Source organism: Motacilla alba, chromosome 6 (assembly GCF_015832195.1).
Source record: "Motacilla alba alba isolate MOTALB_02 chromosome 6, Motacilla_alba_V1.0_pri, whole genome shotgun sequence".
Taxonomy (NCBI): Eukaryota; Metazoa; Chordata; class Aves; order Passeriformes; family Motacillidae; genus Motacilla; species Motacilla alba.
The window spans coordinates 6,092,665-6,110,027 of NC_052021.1; the positions used below are offsets into that span (position 1 = coordinate 6,092,665).

Consider the following 17,363-nt stretch of genomic DNA (forward strand, 5'->3'; position numbering starts at 1 on the left):
CCTCTGAGGGATTCAACTGACATTACATTCCCGGGGAGTTCTGTAGTCTGCAGTAGGGAAAGACGGATGGATTGGATGGGTGTCTTTGTTGAACTCCCCAACAAACTGACTTTAGGGGAGAAGGTGCTGCAGATGGCAGACCTGGTCCTGGCTCTGCCAAACCCTGGAGGGGTGGGACAGAAGCATGCTGGTGCCTGGCTCTTGGTATACCCTTGCCAGCCTGGGCTCTCACAGAATCACAGAATGGGTCAGGCTCGAAGGGACCACAGGGGAGCACCTGGTCCAACCTCCCTGCTTAGCAGGGCTGTCCTAGACAGCATGGCACAGGGTTGTGTCCAGACTGTTCTAGAGTATCTCCAGCGAGGCAGACTGCACCCTCTCCGGACAATCTGTTCCAGTGTCATTGGCACAGTGAAGAAGTTCTTTCTCATGCTGGAACTTCCAGTGCATCACAGCAACACCTTGCCTGTTGCTTCGTGCCCTGTTGCCTGGTGCCACCGGGAAGAGCCTGGTTCCATCTTCCTCGTACCCCGCCTTCGCACATTTATGAACATTAATGAGCTCTCGGAGTGAGAGTAGGGTGTGGGCGAGCCCGCGGAGGACGGACAGCCGCTTCTTCCACCGGGGGGAAGGACCCCGGAGAGGCCGTGCCCGAGCTCCCGCCGTGGCACCGGAGGCAGGGAGCGGGTACCCCGCCAGCGTCAGATCACCGCGGGGCTGCTCTCGGGGGGCGCCGGGGCGACAGGTGAGGGCCGTGCTGCCCCGGCCGGGGCTGGGCAGGGGGCGGCGGGACGAGCCCCCGCGGGGTCCCGGTGCCACCCCAGCGGCCGCGGACTCTTTGCCGCGCTGCGGCCGCGAGCCCCGCGCTGCCTGGCGGAGGGAGACGTCGCGCGGCGTCGGTCTCCATGGCAGTGGGGCTGCGTGGGCGGAGTGGTCGGGGCCGCAGCGCGGCGGGCGGGCGCGCGCGGGAGCGAGGGAGGGAGGAGGTGAGGGAGGGAGGGAGCGCGCACCCCCGGCCCGCCCCCGCCCCTCGCTCGCTGTTTGTGTCGGGCTGTGGCGGCGGCGGCGCGGCCGAGGGGCTCCGACCCTCCCGCCGCTGCGAGCCCGAGAGCCCCGCGCCCGTCCCCGCCCCGCGCCCGCCATGCGCGGCCCCTAGAGCGGCGGGCTCGGCGGCTGGTGCGGTGCCTGCGCGGCGGCGGCCATGGCGGTGGAGACGCGGCCGGAGCTGGTGGGGAAGCGGTTCCTGTGCCTCGGCGGCGAGGAACCGCCGGAGAGCGGGCGCTGGCGGGCCGGGGTCATCCGCGCCGTGTCCCAGCGGGACTCGCACAGCCCCGACCTGGCGGTAAGAGCCGCGGCTCGGGCCGGGCCGGGGGCTGCGGCGGGGGGCGGCGGGCCCGGCGTGACACGGCCCCGCGCCCGGCCGGGCACAGTGACGTGGAGCCGGGGGTCACGGCTGGCGCCAGGTGCGGTTCCTGGCGGCGTGCGCGGCCGCTCCGCGCCCCGGCCGTGCGGCCGCCGGGCCTGGCCGGCGGGGGACAATCGGGCTGCCCCCGGAGCGGCAGGGGAGAATGCGGCTGATCCAGGGGAATGCGGGAACTGCCGCCGCGTAGCACTGTCCGAGCGGGTCCGGCGCGCTGCTGAACGTTGTTATTAAAAGAATGTCATTGTTTCCCTTCCTTTCATGCCCGCTGTCACTGTTTTCCTAAGGGGTGTAGGAATGTGCGTGTAGGTTAGCGAAGGAGCCAGGATATGTGCTCTGTTGTGCTCAGACACACTCTCGCTGTGGGGGGGAAACACGGCCAGGATTTCCTTGGGTTGGTGTTCTGAATGCATAATCTGTAAAATGGAGTTTTATTGTGCTCCCCGGACTTGGTCGTTATATATTGTTCGCGAATTCCGCAGTCACAGGAGTGCGGTGTTACCTCCGTGGTTGTCTCCTGCCATGTTTTTATGTCATTTAGTGCTTCTGAAAGCACATTTAAAAATATCACGACTATGTAAATGGGCATTACGTAGGCTGAAAAAAGGAATCACCGGACTGCGCCGGGCAATCCATATTGCTGCTGGCAAGGGGGAGGCGTTCACAGCCCGACACTGATCGGAGTGGAATGTTGCCTTTTTTACAAACTCATCAGGCAAACAGTTGCCTGGTGTTAGAGATTATCGATTGCTTAGTTCGACAAGTGTGAATCACAGGATTAAGAATTCTTGTTTTTGTTCGTTCCAGACTTCAAGCTTTGTTTCAAAAACAGAACGTGGACTTGAGATGCTACTTTTTTGCTATATTCTGGGTTAGTTTTCTTGGTTGTTTGGTTGGTTGGGTTTGTTGGTTAGTTTTGTTTTTTTTTTTTGGCATGCTGTTCTGGATTTTTTCCCATTCTCCAGCTATAATTCAAGGAGCCCTCGAATTCAAGCTCATAATTCAAGTTCATGCCCTTCTTTATGAAATGGTTTGTGTTTTCAGCCTTTGGCTATATGTGAGAATCGTCTAGAACACTTTATTTTTAGAACCTATTTTGGATGTTATTCTTGCAGGGCAGTCTCTAGAATCTATATACAGTTATGGAAACACTGAGTAAGGTTTAAGGAGGTATTTACTAACATTTACAAGTCAGAGCCATAATTTGTAAACTCCAGGGGCAGAGCTGATATAAAGAGAGAAAGGCATTTCAGGGGCTCTGTTTTGTTAAATGCATGCTGCCGATTGTAAAAACTTGTTCCTCTTCTTGACTTTGGTGTCTGTTTTTCTCTTCAGATGCTCTTTCGTTCCAATTCTTGGTAATTTAAGGAAGAACTGTCACATTACAGCTGTTTTTTGAGGCAGGATGACTTAAGGGTATGCTTATGTGTTGTGGTGAAGCACCATTTGCACAGATCCAAACTACCTGAGAAGCAGGATGGATGCTCCAGCCTCTCAGCCTGGGTGCAGTGCAGAGCTAACATGGCCATATTCCTTGTGGTGTTCAGTATAGCTGCACAGCACTGCATTATGCTATGTGGATACACTCCTAGTCACCTGCGAGTGCTGGAAGCTTGGGAGGGTCTTGAAAATAATTTCTAGGTCTAAATAGACATGCAGTAGTACTTAACTACTGGAACATCATTGCCCTCTTTAAAGTGCAGCATTTGGGGTTTGCGTTATGTGTTCTCTGGCCCCAAAGCACAAAGAAGTGGATAGAGGAAAAAATGATAAGGTTCCTTTAAGCAACAGGTAGTTTCTGCAGGTTGGACTCTCTTTCTGCATTTATAATGAACATTAACTTCTTGTTAGTCGATATTTGCTAATGTGATGATCCTCTTCCCCTGCCCGCAGCAAAGGACAACCATGTTTTCCTGTTAGCCCTGTTCTATGTGTGCTATCCTAGCTGGAGTAACTGCTGCTCTTATCCTTCCATGGCTTTTGTTTTGAGGTGGCCATCCCTGTAATAGCTCCCAGACCCTTCTGCTCCCCGTCACTGGAGTGAAGCAGTAATTCTTGTTGACAGTTTCATTGCTGCCCACAGGGTGCAGTATAAAAATGTTGAAATTGACTTTTTGTCTATTTCGTGTTTTCCTGGTCCCACAAGAGTGGGGAGGATGAATGAGAAATGCAGAAGCTGCCCTGAACCACAGGACAGGAGGAGGGCAGCAGTGGGCATTTCCCATGTGAATTGCAGCTGGCTGGAACTGAGTTACCTCCTAATCCTGGCTTTGGAAGGAAGTGCTATTTGCATTGACTTTGTGTCTTTTCTTCCTGGGTAAGTGTAAGTGTGAACCCCCCAGACAATTTCAACCAGTTTAAGAACAGGGAAGTGTTTGAGAAAGACTGTCTGTGTGAAAGCTGACATCTGAGAAACCCTCTCCCCAAAAAACCATAAAAGCAAGGAGGTCATGGCATTTGGTGTTCTCCTGGAAGTGAAGAGGTGATCTCCGGCTGGCCAGCCAGCATGCACCCAGCCTCAAAGCAGCTGCAGCATACGCTGTCTGTCTTAGCACCATTCAGAGATGGGCGATGGAGCTGATGGGATGAGAAGGTGGGTTTGAGGGCATGACAAAGAGCTGAGCATTAATGGAAGTGTGAGAGCAAGCCTCAGTGTGTGCCTGTGGGAATATATGGACAAATGGGGAGTTTTATGGAGTGCAGGAGCTCAAGGAGACATGGGCAAGTTTAGAGGCAACTGATGTAATTAATGTTAAGTGGCCACAGGGCTTATAGGAGCAAATCCAGAGGAAACTGAGCTTCATTAGTTCTGCTGTAAACAGAACTACTCATTAAATCAGGAACTCCAGACCTGAAGGCTGGACTAGCTGCTCTCCACTTTTGAGCAGGGAAATCAAGAGGCCAGTTTTTGTATGCTGCTAAATTTGTATCATGATTGTATTTTTATAGCTAAATTAATTATTATTTTCATAGTTGAAATTATTGTCCTGGTAGGAAAACGCAGGAAAGAACTCAAGGGTCTAGTATTTTCCTCCTGCTAGGTCTCCCCTACTCCATTATTGTACTGAATAAAGTAAAAAGTATATTAAATAACTCTTTCCTTATACTTTTCATGACTGCAATATAGCTGAAATGTAAGATCTTTTTTTCTAACGTATTTATTTACAAAGAGAACACTATCAAAGTATCTTTTCTCCCACTGCTTTACAGAAATTTTTCCTTCCTCAGCTTTTCCCCACCACTAGTGGGGAATATGGTGAGAACAGCTGGCGCTGGTTGTGAGTGCTGTTGGTCTCCTGGAATATGAATGCTGTTGCCATTACATGAGACCCTCCATGCCAGGATTTGGAAGCTGTGCTCCTTCTTAGTCATCCTCTAATGCTTACAGATGTTGTAAACACTTGCCATACAGGTGTAATTTGTGCACTGTATAAAATCTAATTCAGGAGTTTTCTTGCTGGTTTTCATGGTCTGGGCTTTATAAGTTACACCTCTTGATCTTTCTTTCTTGGACATTGTTGTTGCATGCAAAGCATTTATTTAAAAACCAAAGCAAGGACAGAAGTTTGATATGTGTGTGTGTGTGTTTCATAGCCATTGAGAGAATTCGTAACTATTTTTCAGCTTCACACTGAGTGTTGTTAGAGGAAACTGGGAGCTCTGTTTTTCCTTCCTTCTAACTGCCTGGAAAAGCTTGTGTGCTGCTCTGATTACAGTGATAACTCTGAGCAAATAAAGAAATGGCCAGGAGGAAAGAGGTGGAGTCAATGCCATATGATCTCCCTGGTCTTTACTGTCCCTTAAGAATTGCTTTCTGGGCCATAGGTTGCAAACCTTTGATGTTGTGATGAAAGGGAAGATCGAAGTAAACTTTTAAACATACAATGTGCAACTCTTAAAAAAGAAATACCATTAATTTTAAAATACTGAAATCTCAGTAATTTGTAAGTTCGTGTTTATTGATGCATGAATTTTTCTGCCATGATTAACGTGGTTTGGAAGACAGCATAAAAATTGAGTTGGTAGTCTTTAATGCATTATGATAGGCAGACTAACATCTAATAATTGTGCATAGGGAAATATATTGTGGCAATAAATCACCATATCACATACTCTTCATAAAAGCCTAAATATTAATGATAGTTTTAAAGCAGCTGTGTGATTTTTATTTACAGTAAAGTCAGTAAAATATAATGGTGTAAACAATACACTAATACCTTTGGTGAATTGTAGTTTTTTGGTATCTCATATTTGGCAATTTACAAACAGGCAATTGTTAAAAATTCAGTAAGTCTGGTAAAACCACTTGAAGAGGATATCAGCAGATTGTGTATCTGTTTTAACTGAATTTACCTCCACTTAAAAGTAAAATGGAAGTTTGCAAAATGTAATGAAAATTTACTACTACTGTGTTACACTTAATATGAAAATTATTTGAAATAATTTTGGATAATTGGAAAATAAAATATATTTTGACAAGTACCTTATACTCTGATTAGCTTCTCACTAAATGATGCAGTTGAATTTGCCTTCACTGTGTGTGGAGCTGCTCTTACCTAGTCTTTTTACAAACTGTACTTATTTTCATCTTCGTGCTTCTGCATTCCCAAAGTTTATGAATGGGATCTGTCTTTGTCACAGAGGCACACAATTGCACTTCTGTAGGTTACACTTGGTTTCTGCCATATATTGATTTTTAGTGCAGTGTGTTGCATGTTGTCCTCTGTCCTCCTTCTGCTAAGTAAGTATTTGAAGGAGAAAGTGGATGTGTTAATTTTTTGAACACGTTTGAGCTGATCTGTTGAAAATGAAATTTCCTTTTTCATTCCTTCCTATTGAAGTATGTGCTCTGCAGCTTTGACTTGTTAGATTTGACATAAACTGAAAGACACAGAAAAATCTTCAGTAAAATTATTGTAGAAAGTAAACAAATAAATATGTTTCAAACTCATTGTGCACAGCTTGTCGGTGGTTAATGGAATTTAAAAATTCTGTATGTTTCTGTACTAGCATCTGGGTTAAAGATGAAGAGCAAGTTGTTGGTGAGGATCCTGTCACGTTATTTCCTTCAGCTATTGGAGATGACACTAAAGGCATGCCAGAGTTTATCACATCACTGCTGCCTCTGAATGAAGGAATGTTGTTGTAGGATGTGTTTTGAATCTGGTTTGAAAGGAGTGGGAGAAGCTCAAAACGCAGCAGTGATTTAGGCCTTTTTCAGTTGTTCCTGCTATTCTGTATCAGTGTTGATGCCAACAAGAGTCTTGTAAGTTTGGTGTGTGTCAGCTGGGTAGTCTTTTCTTGGCTAAGCTGTAAAGAAAACTTCCTGCTTTCTTTTGTGTTCCTAGTAAGGTTGAGCTTGTCATCCTGTGTCTGTGAGTGTCGCCTCATCTGTATTCCAGAGATAGTTCAGGAAGGAGTATCTCTTTCGTAGTAATTTGACAAAAAGATCAAACAGAGGAGCAGTCCTATGAAATTGACTGCAAGGATTCAGTGCTTCATACTCTGCCCTTCCCTCTTCACTTCTCTTACTACGAGAAACCTGAGTAAGATGTAGATCAATAAGTAAATGTACCTGCACTGATGGGTTTTGAGTAAAGTTTGTTTGAATGTCAAGATGGCAAAGAGAGTTTAGGTGTCCTGAGCTAAGGACAGCCCATTTCATTTGTTGCCTAGTTGTAAAGTAAGCAACAGTGAACAAAGTATGGGAAAAGAAAGGTTTTATCCTGTAGTTAAATCCTTCAGGAGGCTCTTAGGAAGAGATATTAGATATTTTCTTAATAAAAAAAATGCTTTTGCCTTTTATATGTTTTGTGTATGAATACTGTATTATTCCACATTTGCGTTACCTCAGATTTTTCTTCTTCTGGAACTTTGTGTGAATCTTTGGAGCTGTCTGAAAGCATGGCTTAGCCATCATAAAGAGTTGTAGAAAATGAGCAACTATTTGTAAGAAGCCATTCTTCTTGTGCACCTTCCAGGATCTCTGAACCTGCCTGAGAACAGTAGAACTGATATTTAGTATGAAGTAGAAGGAATTTTAATAGTGATCCTTGCAAAATTTGGCCAAAACTCGGCTCAGCCCTCTTCTAATCCTACTGTCGGTGAACTGTAGAGATGCTTAGTTCCATCAGGGATCTTGAATCTTTACTGGGATTCGGCTTGACTTTCCCATTTAGTTGGACTTGGTAAACTGCTGCTGCTTTCGCTGAAAAAAACTAAGTGCAGATCATGTGAGAAGTTCAGCTTAAGTTGGCAGCGAGTGTTTGTTTGGGAAGAGACACCTCTGTGACGTGCTGTTCCTGCCCACTGCTGTGCTCTGGGCTTTGACATCCCACGTTGCTTCAGGGAAGGTTTCCCTCCTCACCCTGCTGGGAGGGGACTGAGACCACCTCTGCTTGTAACCAGCCTGTTCTTGGAGACTGGTGGAGAATTCTAAGCTAAACTAATGCTATATTGCTTCATTATATTGTTTCCTCCAGAAAGTTACTATTGTTAGTTGATGTTCTACCTGTGCACCACTAATTTTCAGTGTTATAAGACAAAATGAGAGCAGGGTGTCCAGAGGAGCCTCAAGGATTGTGCTGTGTTTTGCTTTCTAGTAATTTTCTTTAAAATAATATTTTACTTAAAACAGCTGTTGCAGTGTTTCAGAATTAAGTGGAATGAAGCAACTTGATTTGCTCCTGAGGAAGTTACTTTCATGTACATACAGCAACTGCTTTGAGCTAATTCACGTACCCTATTTGGAGCTTCATGGGCACAGAACATGCAGGATGAGCATTAGAAGTGTCTATCTTGATCCTCCAGTGGCAGTGTTTTTAGAAGTTTTGAAGACTGTGGTTCCACAGACATTTCTCTTGGTGGCACTGCTGGCTTAATTTTTTTTTTTAACCCTGAACAGTTTCCTGATCCTTCACCATATGGCACTTGAAGCAGTTGTACTGAGGCTGGAGGAGGTGGTATGGGCTCAGTCCGAGGGCAGGAGCAGCTGAAGGTGGAACTGTGTCCAGGAGAAATGTCTCTGGACCATGGCCTGAATGAAGCTGAAAACTGACTTAAGTACCTTTGAGGGTTGTATGCAGTAACTAGTAGATGTGTTCAGTTGTATTAATGATACTTATTCACAGAGTATGAGTAATTTCTTCTTTCAGCTGAATAAAGAAATAAATGTTCACAATAGCGCATGACATGATCATTTGATGTCTGCTGATGCAAGACTTACTTACAAAAGCAAGTTTTGGAAGAATAGATGTGAAACTAAATGCTCTGAGGGAAACCTAAGCATCTAGATCTATGTTAAAATGCATAAACCTCTGATGACTCAGTAAAGTGTTGCCTATAATACTTGTGCATCAAGAAAGATCTTTTTGAGTGTTCTGAACAGCACTACAGCTGATGCAGATGTTGAAATGATTGCAGCAAGGCTTCACTGCAGGTAACTCAAGTAGACTCTGCTGACTTATTATTTGGGTTGGCTCACCATGGTTTTAGTTTTTGGCTAAGGGACCAGAGCTCTTCAATCAAACGATGGTTTAAAATCTGAATTTTGATTGCACTGTGAAAAAGAGAGCACTTGCTGAGTCATTGCCAGGTGGTCCAAGTCAAATCTCTTCAGTCCTGCATGTCTAGTGAGGAGGGACTGGAAAAGCTGTATTTTGGAGGAGTGTTGGCAAGGACAGTTCATTTTGAAACATTGCTCCAGCTTATTTCCTTATTTTTTTGTTTTTCTTGGCTTCTCTTCTTTCCCGAAACATGGAATGTAAATTTACTACCTTTCAAAAACAAACAAAGCAGCCCAAAAGCCAAAGTCGAGCAGACAAAGAAACCTGTTGGGGTAATGATAGAAAATATGTAATCTAAACTGTTCAGTCGGTATAGAATATCCTGGATAAGGAAAACCAGAAAATGGTATTGAAGACTTAGGGTGGAGTTTCTCATTAATCTGTACTTTTTCTTGCACCCTAATTCTTCCTGCAACATGACTTGAAGACTTCAATTTTTCACCCTTGGTGTTCATCAAAGACAGGAGCAAGAGTGTCCAATCAAGACGTGGTGCAAGCAGCTTTTAGAGGGCAGGTTAATGAGTTTCAGGCTGGAGACTCTTGGTGAGATTTAAAGAATTAGGAGCTAACAGTGGTCTAGTTGCTAACATTTTAGTCAGAAGTACAAAAGCTGTTATAATTGAAGACTGAATGGAATGAGGTACTGTGGCCTTCAGAGCTCTTGTGATGATTTGCTGTCACACCTCTACAATTCTGGCATGTGGCTGCACTTCTCAGTGTTTTGTTATAAGGGTTTGGAGCTCAGGGACCTCATCCAGCAGAGGACTTTGAGGTTTGTAGCCCTTCCTGGGTTTCTCATAAATGAATTAGTGGGAAATCTTTTTGAATCTCTGTGAACTTCTCAAAATCCTGTGACAAAGAAGGGTCAGGCTTTACCTGTGCACCATACTCAGGATTCCCTTCTGTTGTTTCAGATATGCTTTGGTCCCTGCATTGTGAGGTACAAGTCCACAGTCACCCCTTGTTTGACATTCATGATTTTTTCATTATTTATGCATGGCACTCAGGATTTTATTAGTTCTGCTCTGTGACTTCATATTTGTCTCCTGGAGCTTATAAATGTGGCAGTTTTCCTTCACTGTTTCTTAACACAAGAGAAAAGGAGGTGTCTCTTCTGTCAGTCCCTACCAACCCTGTCCAAATAAATGTCTCTTTCAACTAGATTATTCCTAAGAGTGCAGTTTGTTTGCTTATCTGAAATGGCTCTCCACCAAGATGTGTATCTTCACATGATTCCCTTTCTGCAGGTTGTTCTGATCACTTTTAATTTAATACTGTCAAGTAGAATTTTATTTTTTCCAGGAAATGAGGTAACATTATAAATGAGTTTTAAATTTTAAAAAAACTATAATTTATTTATTCACTGGACTATATTGTTGATTTTTCTGTTTAGTTTTGGTAACAAAATTGTCCATTGCAAGTGCATTTATGTTTAGTATACCCAGATGTTGGTCAGACCTTGGTGGTAATCTATTTAATAGCAGTTAAGCTGAGAGTAAGGTTTGAAAAAATGTGGAGGTGATAATGAAATATTTCTGTCTTGCTAACTGTTAATTCAGGTGTGCTGTCCTAAAAACACCTGAACCTCCTATATATTGTCATATTTAAAATTTTTTATGTAGGTCAGAATGTGATATGTGAATATTTTTAGATAATGTCATGATCACTTCTCAATTAAATGGGTAGCTTTTCTGTGTTAGGGGGTACTTACCTCCTTCTGTGCCATCTTTTAGAAGAGATAATACATTTTGACTCATTTAAAGAAAGTTCAATTTGTTTTTATAAATAGAAAATGTTTCAAGTGCTTTGTTACTTTGTAGTATTTTTCCTTTAAAAGTATGTATTCTAAATTAATCCATTTCTTTTGTTACTGATTGCTTTTTACAAGATTTCAATTTAGTGAGTCAGGTCTAAGACTTTAGAAAATGAAAAATCTTGTTTAATAAATTATTCATTGACTAACTTTATGATTCCATCAGATGGTTTCTTTTAAAACTGAATGTAGTACTTAAGTAAATGATTGTGAAGATTTTTGTATTTAAAATTAAAAGATTTGGCTTTCTGTTGATGCCTAGAGAAATGGCTTGCTGGTGCTACGTAATTTGTTGGCGTTTTTTGGGGGTTTTTTTGAGTTCTGTAATATTGCCTTTTCAGTGGGATGTGTGTGTATACCTTGGCATATTTTTCCCTGTCAAAATTTTTTTGACAGTAAGTTTTCTGATATCTGATTTGAAACTTTTTGAGTTTTAAATGCATTTGAGCATGGCTCATGTTTCAATAACATGGCAGAATGGATTGCTGCTCAATGGCTTAGTTTCAAACGTGATACACGGGATACAAGTGTTAAGTTTTCCCATATATTACTTTTCTGCTAGAATAATGGTAGAACTTAATAGGCTCTTCAGTTGGTTCCTCTTAAATGGAGGAAGTTTCTGTCTCCAGAGGGTTCTTAGGTTTGTTGGCTGAACTAAAAGGACTGCATTCAATATCCTCTTAGATTCTTTTCTAAGATGTGTTTTGTATTATGGTAACTACCCATTTCCAGGTATCTGGAACCTGTGTTCCAGAAATGTTTACTGGTGCATTTGAAAGAGTTTAAGGCTTCAGTTGACATAACCAATCAGTGCAATGTTTTTCCTTCCTTTTTTACGGAAGTCTAGTTTTGGTCCTGGTCTGCACTTTGGGAAGTATGTCTTCAGTTAAGAAGAGGACGATATAAGGACACGCAGAATGGCTCTCAGGAGTCTTAGGATTGAGTCAGCTAGTGTTTGGTGGCAGGAAAGAATGGAAAACAACTTTTCTTTTTTATTCCTTTTTTTTTTCTCTTTTTCCCCTGAAAACTTTTTTATAAGTTCTTGAGCTCTTTAATCAGGACTTTCTCTGAAAAGACCAGGCAGGCACATACCCGTAGACGCACACTTTGTGGTTACTGGGAGTTACAATGGGCTACAGCTGTGAGAAGCAGGTGAGCAGCATTAAAGTTAATGAGCCATGGGGTGCCCAGGGGCACTGACCAACCACCAAAGGGAACACAGGGCACACAGGTGCAATGCATCAACCATGAGGGGATAAAAGGTTGGGCTAAACAGCAAGATGAGCAGACACCTGAAGCCTTCTGAAGTGGTAAGGTGCTAGTCTGTATGGGTTGAAGCTTTCTCAGATTGTATGATGATACTCTGTTTTGTGGCTGTCTTGTCTGTGACATGTGCTGTGACCCATACACAAGCTAGAAGGTGTGGGTCAGTCAACAGAGGGGGCAAGGAAAGAAGAGTGGGCTCTGATGGTTTGAATGCAGAAACACATAGGTGGTTTGATGTAAATTGACAAAAGGAAGGCTCCTCCTGGCTGCACAAAAGGCAGTATCCCTTCCTGGGAGGCTTCTGGCTGCTCTGGGTCCATGCTCTAGTACTAAGAAATATTAAGAAGTTAGTAACAAGGAAAATCTAAATGTTCAAGTTCAGTACCTGAATTGATAGCTTTACTTAAACCTAGTGGTTTCTTAAGCTCAAGAAAAAAGGAAATCTCGAAAAGCATTGATTACTTAAGGTCAGAGCACAGACATGAAGCTGGTATTGCTGTGTAATTAATTACAGCTCGGGCCATGTGCAGTTCTTGTTCCTAAAGCTGTCAGTTTGGTATTTCTTATGTCAGTTGTAGAACTGAGGGGGGTTTTGTGGCTGTTCTTAATTGCTTTGTTTACTTCTCTTTCCAGGACTTAGCTGTATCTGCTTGTTATTTGTCAGCTCTTGGCTGCCAAGGGAGACTCAGTTGTAACATAGCAGGCATGTGCTACTCTTCCTTGGGACTGCATGTATGCGACAGAGAGCCTGAGCTCAAACCTCACTTAGAATTGCAGAGTTTTTGGGATAGAGAACTCTAGACTGGCGGTCTGAGTACTGTGGATAATGACACAGCAGCATAATTCTGGGAGTTAAGAAAGTTTCTGGAAAGTTAGGTCTTAGAAACCGCTTCCTTAAAACACATTGTGGTGGAGGGACATGGTGCCTGACACTGTGGTAGGTTTGGACTACCTGTGTAGTTTCTGTGTACACAGAAACGTGGGTCTGAGTGTGTCTGTGCTAATGCACACACATTTTCTCTGAATATGTGCTGCTTGATTGGCTTTCCTTTCAGCTGATTTTTTTAATCTCAGATTTTAAGTAAAGCCGCGGTTGAATTCTTTTAGTTATGAGAACTCAGACAGGTCGCCTTGAAGGGGATTAGTTTATCAGATGTCTGGTAAAGTGCAAACTCTCTGCAGCTTTATCCACCTCCAGGCTATTTCAAGTGTGAATATCAATCTTAATGTCTGAACCAGCGAGGCTACAGAATTAACCTTTTTCTTTAGTGTGGAGAAGTTGGTGGTTTTTTCCCTTTGGGCCTTAGAAGACAGTGATGTCTAACTTAAATATGTGTTTTGCTGACAGCTACTTTTAATTAATACCAGGTGTTTTTTCACCACATCAGTATTCCATACCTTTCTTTATTGGGCCTGTCAGCTGGGCAGTGGCAGCATGAGGTTTGGAACTGCAGGCCTGCCTATTAGGCAAGCAGCCAGCTCACCATCAGTACAATGTATGGGTTTGCGAGTCATTTGTTTTGCAGGCCTCATAAGAAATTCATTTGTGGCCAGAAACATCCAGATCCTCTGAAATTTTCAGTAGCTGAAAATTAATAAGGAAATCTTGACTGGGAAATATGCTTAAAGTTATATGTGTGTGTGTGTATACACACACACCTAGAAGCAATAGTAGAAAGTAATAAATTTGTGTGGTGATGATATATTGCCTACTAGTATTGGCATTTATGGTGATAAAACCTAGAGATAATAAGAAAATTGATATATCTGCTTTGCAACAGAAGTTGAAAATTGCTGCTGTAGTATTTGTGCAATGGACTGTGCAGGCCTTTCCTCTGCTGTTTTATTGGCTTTGTTGATTGGGAGAGCTGAGAGGGTGGGGTTTGTGGTCTGTGGCCCTTGAGTAGTGGTGAAGGGTGGTGTGGGGAGCAGTAACAATGGACATGGGGCTGTGCATGCTGTTAAGTTGTGCTTTGAAGTCTATTTCTCTATTGGTTGCTTCTGTGTAATCCTTTTATCTGTTTTCTAACACTACTGACATTATTTAAAATGGAAATTACTTAGATACTCTGATGCAAGATTGTACTAACTATCTGGAAGATGTACTAACAGTCTGGAAGAAAATGAATTTTAGGACCACAACCCCATGCCAAATGGGTTACAATTTGAAGAGTGGTTAGCCTGTGACACTGGTTTGAGATTGCAGTGGTCTTTAAGTTAAAGTGTTATGTGCATTATGGGAAATGTACTCCTGGGGAAAATAATACAATTATAACTTTTCTATAGGTTGCAATGTATGAAAGTAATTTGCAAAGAAATCTTGAAACAATTTCATAGCACACGTAATATCACAGTCATTGCAACTAGAAGGCATTGTTGGTGTGCTTTCAAATGAGTGCTGTTAAATAATATCCCCATGCATCTTGCTGTGTTCTATGTTTTTTCTTAGCTTCTAATTTTAGAAATATCAAACCAAGGTAGCCAGCATGAGAAAACACTTTTCATTGCCAGTTATGCAGGGAGAAGGTGTCTTAAAGTAGCATATTAGAGTGAGATCTTTGTGACTACATGAGTGAAAATTATTGACACTGCTTTTAATCTTCTCTCATCCTGTGCAAAGCACCAAGTCTGTTTAACATCAAAGCACCAAGTCCTGTTTAGCGTTTCTTGTACCCTACCTACTCCAATGATGAGATATATTTTCATTTCTCCTTAGACCATATCTCTTTATTGCATTTTTCTGTGGTTAGAGTACTTCAGGATTCTCATAATCATCTAGTCCTGTCCTCACAGTTGGAAGACTCCAGTAAACCTCCCTTCCCTCAGGAAATAAGATACAGTTACCTAACTAATATCTTCTATTTTTATTGTCAGGATCAAACCTACTGAAACTGATTTCTCATTTAAAAATAAAATCTATAAATGCTGCTTCTGGTAATGGTAGATGGTTGCACAGGTCTGTTGGCTCTTTGCTTCTGTGGGCAATAAATTGATTAAGCAGTGGTATATTTTTTTTGAAGATCATCTGACGGGTTGGGGGTGGTTAACTTCAAAAATGGACTTTTGCATATAGGATTTTATTTGTCTGAAGGTAAGACTGAGATGTTCCAGGGTAAATAGACTGTGTAGTGCATGATAAACTTTGGCCAAGTCTGTTTTGGAATTGCTGAGATTACGGTTTCTGTATCCGTGCAACTCTGTTTACTTTGTAGGACACTCTTTGACCAAGACCTCACTGTGGTAGGTGCTGTGCAAATGCAGAGCTAAAATTGTCACTGCTACAGAGTTTCTGAAATCCAGAGTGACAAGGAGCTGAAATGAGGTTATGATGATGTATTGTTTGTGTCCTGCAGCCTAACCTTTGGGAAGTCTTTTGACAGAGGAAAGTAGATGTTTTTGAGGTGTATAGCAAAGTAGCTCTACTGGAGTTTCTCAGTTGTCTGTCAAACATGAAGGATAGCCAGGGATAAAACTCCAAAGTGGCAGGTTGAAATGGAATTTTCCTTTTCCTTTTCTTTCCATTTTTTTAATGTAGCCAGTGACAGGTTCTAAGTATGCATCAGAAGTGGGATTCGGCATGTTGTAGCTGAGTCTGAAGTCTTTGAAACCAAAATCCCAGTAAGTTACATTAATAAAGGAAGGAGGCGAAATGATGTAGAAAAGACAGATAATGTCATTATACAGTTATTGTATAACAGCTTTGTGAGGTGCTGTGTGTGAGCAGAGTTCTGTGAAGTCCAAAGGAAAAAATGATGTAATGACTGAATTGCAAACCTAGGGGAGGACTTAAAGATACATAAGGGTGAGGACCTAGAAGGAGATGATAGAAACAAAGAGTATTGGATGAGCACTGAAAGTTCTGTCTTAAGCACGGTGTGCTTGAGGTGCAGACTATGCATGTTAGTACCACTGAGGGAGTTTTAATGGGTTTTGTGACCCTTACTGTAGGATTGTGCTCAGCAGCCTGATTCAGCTCCTATTATAAGTACGTTGTGAACTTGTTTCCCCTCAGCACAGAGAATGTATTCTTCATTTCTATCACACTTCTTTTGTTTCTGTGGTATCAACTCAGGAAATACCTTTTGAACTGGATTAGACTTGTGACTTTTGAACTCTGTGCATGTAATTTGTGGTCTAGGAAGCTAAGTGGTAAGTGGAATGAGGTCTTTCTAATGAAAGTTTAAGTGAATACTCATCTCAAAGTTTGAGTGCTACCTTTTCAGTCCTAAAGGCTTTGGAATCACTTTACTTGAATGTTTTCCTGATGGTTTAGTAGGCCCACCATCATTGACATCTTGATGACAGAGGTTGGTGGCAACTTGAGTTGCCAGCAGACTTTTTCGTATATCACTTGCAATGCTAGTTGTGTTTTATGTTATAGATGCAGCAAAGACCCTTTGGTTTTTACTTTATTGTTGAGTTTTTAATAATTGGGAGTGACAGAAGAGTTGAGTAATAATCACATTAACCTGGATTGCCCAAATATGTAACAGTCAAGATCCTTTTTCTGTGAGGAGCTGACTTGATTTGTCAAGATGTCAAATTGGTCACAAGCCAAGCTTATCACTTCTGTGGGTTTCATCAAGAAAAGCAGAAGAAGTGCTCCATATGTTCTGATGTGTATTCATTCAGTTTTGCCTAACAAAATTTTAAGTGTTAAATAGGGTTTGTGACACCCCCTTGTTTTAACATTTCCAACCTGTAAAAGTGGTAAAACATGGTGAAATCTGGACTGTGCTGTTATTACGCCTTCAGGATTAAGTTCATAATTCTTCCACAAGAGGACAACCTGAGGGAGTTGCTAGGGGACAAAGAAGCATTGGTGTGTTTGCAGTTCTCTGAGACTTTATGCTTTTTGAATTGGGAGGGTGTGTTTATCCTAATTTGATAGATTTGGAACTACTATGAATATTTTATATTGACCAAGTTATTGGAACGCTTAACTGTGTGAACATATTGGTTTAGTTTAATGGGGAGGAGGAGGTGGAGGTGTCTAGGGAAAATAGGCAGGAACAGAAAGAATTTTGTGTCTTGGCAAAGAATTTGAGTGCTGTTAAGCCAGTGACTGTGTTATCCCTTGTGTTTTGGAATTTTTTTCGCTTTGCTTTTTTTGGCTTCTTTGTTTTTAATTAAGCCTACAGGATTGCTGTTGTAAAAGAAGATTTTAAAAAAGTTTTTTTCCCCACATTTTCAGCTCCCACTCACAAGTGTGGGTTGTAATAATTGAAGCATTCGGACTGAGATGTAGGAGTCCTGAAAATGGGTGTGCCTGAAAAAATCAACATAGCCTTAACTATCA

The 17,363-nt window shown here is 42.4% G+C and overlaps 1 protein-coding gene across 3 annotated transcripts in view; it reads left to right on the forward strand.

The window, feature by feature from the left end:
• The first annotated feature begins 1,091 nt into the window (after positions 1-1,091).
• The window catches only part of JMJD1C (jumonji domain containing 1C), a 160,010-nt gene continuing 143,738 nt past the window's right edge, over positions 1,092-17,363 (forward strand). For all 3 annotated transcript variants that reach the window (XM_038141280.1, XM_038141286.1, XM_038141291.1), the window contains exon 1: positions 1,092-1,342. In XM_038141280.1, coding sequence (XP_037997208.1) covers positions 1,202-1,342 — 141 coding nt within the window. In that variant the 5' untranslated portion in view covers positions 1,092-1,201. The remainder of the gene's footprint in view (positions 1,343-17,363) is intronic.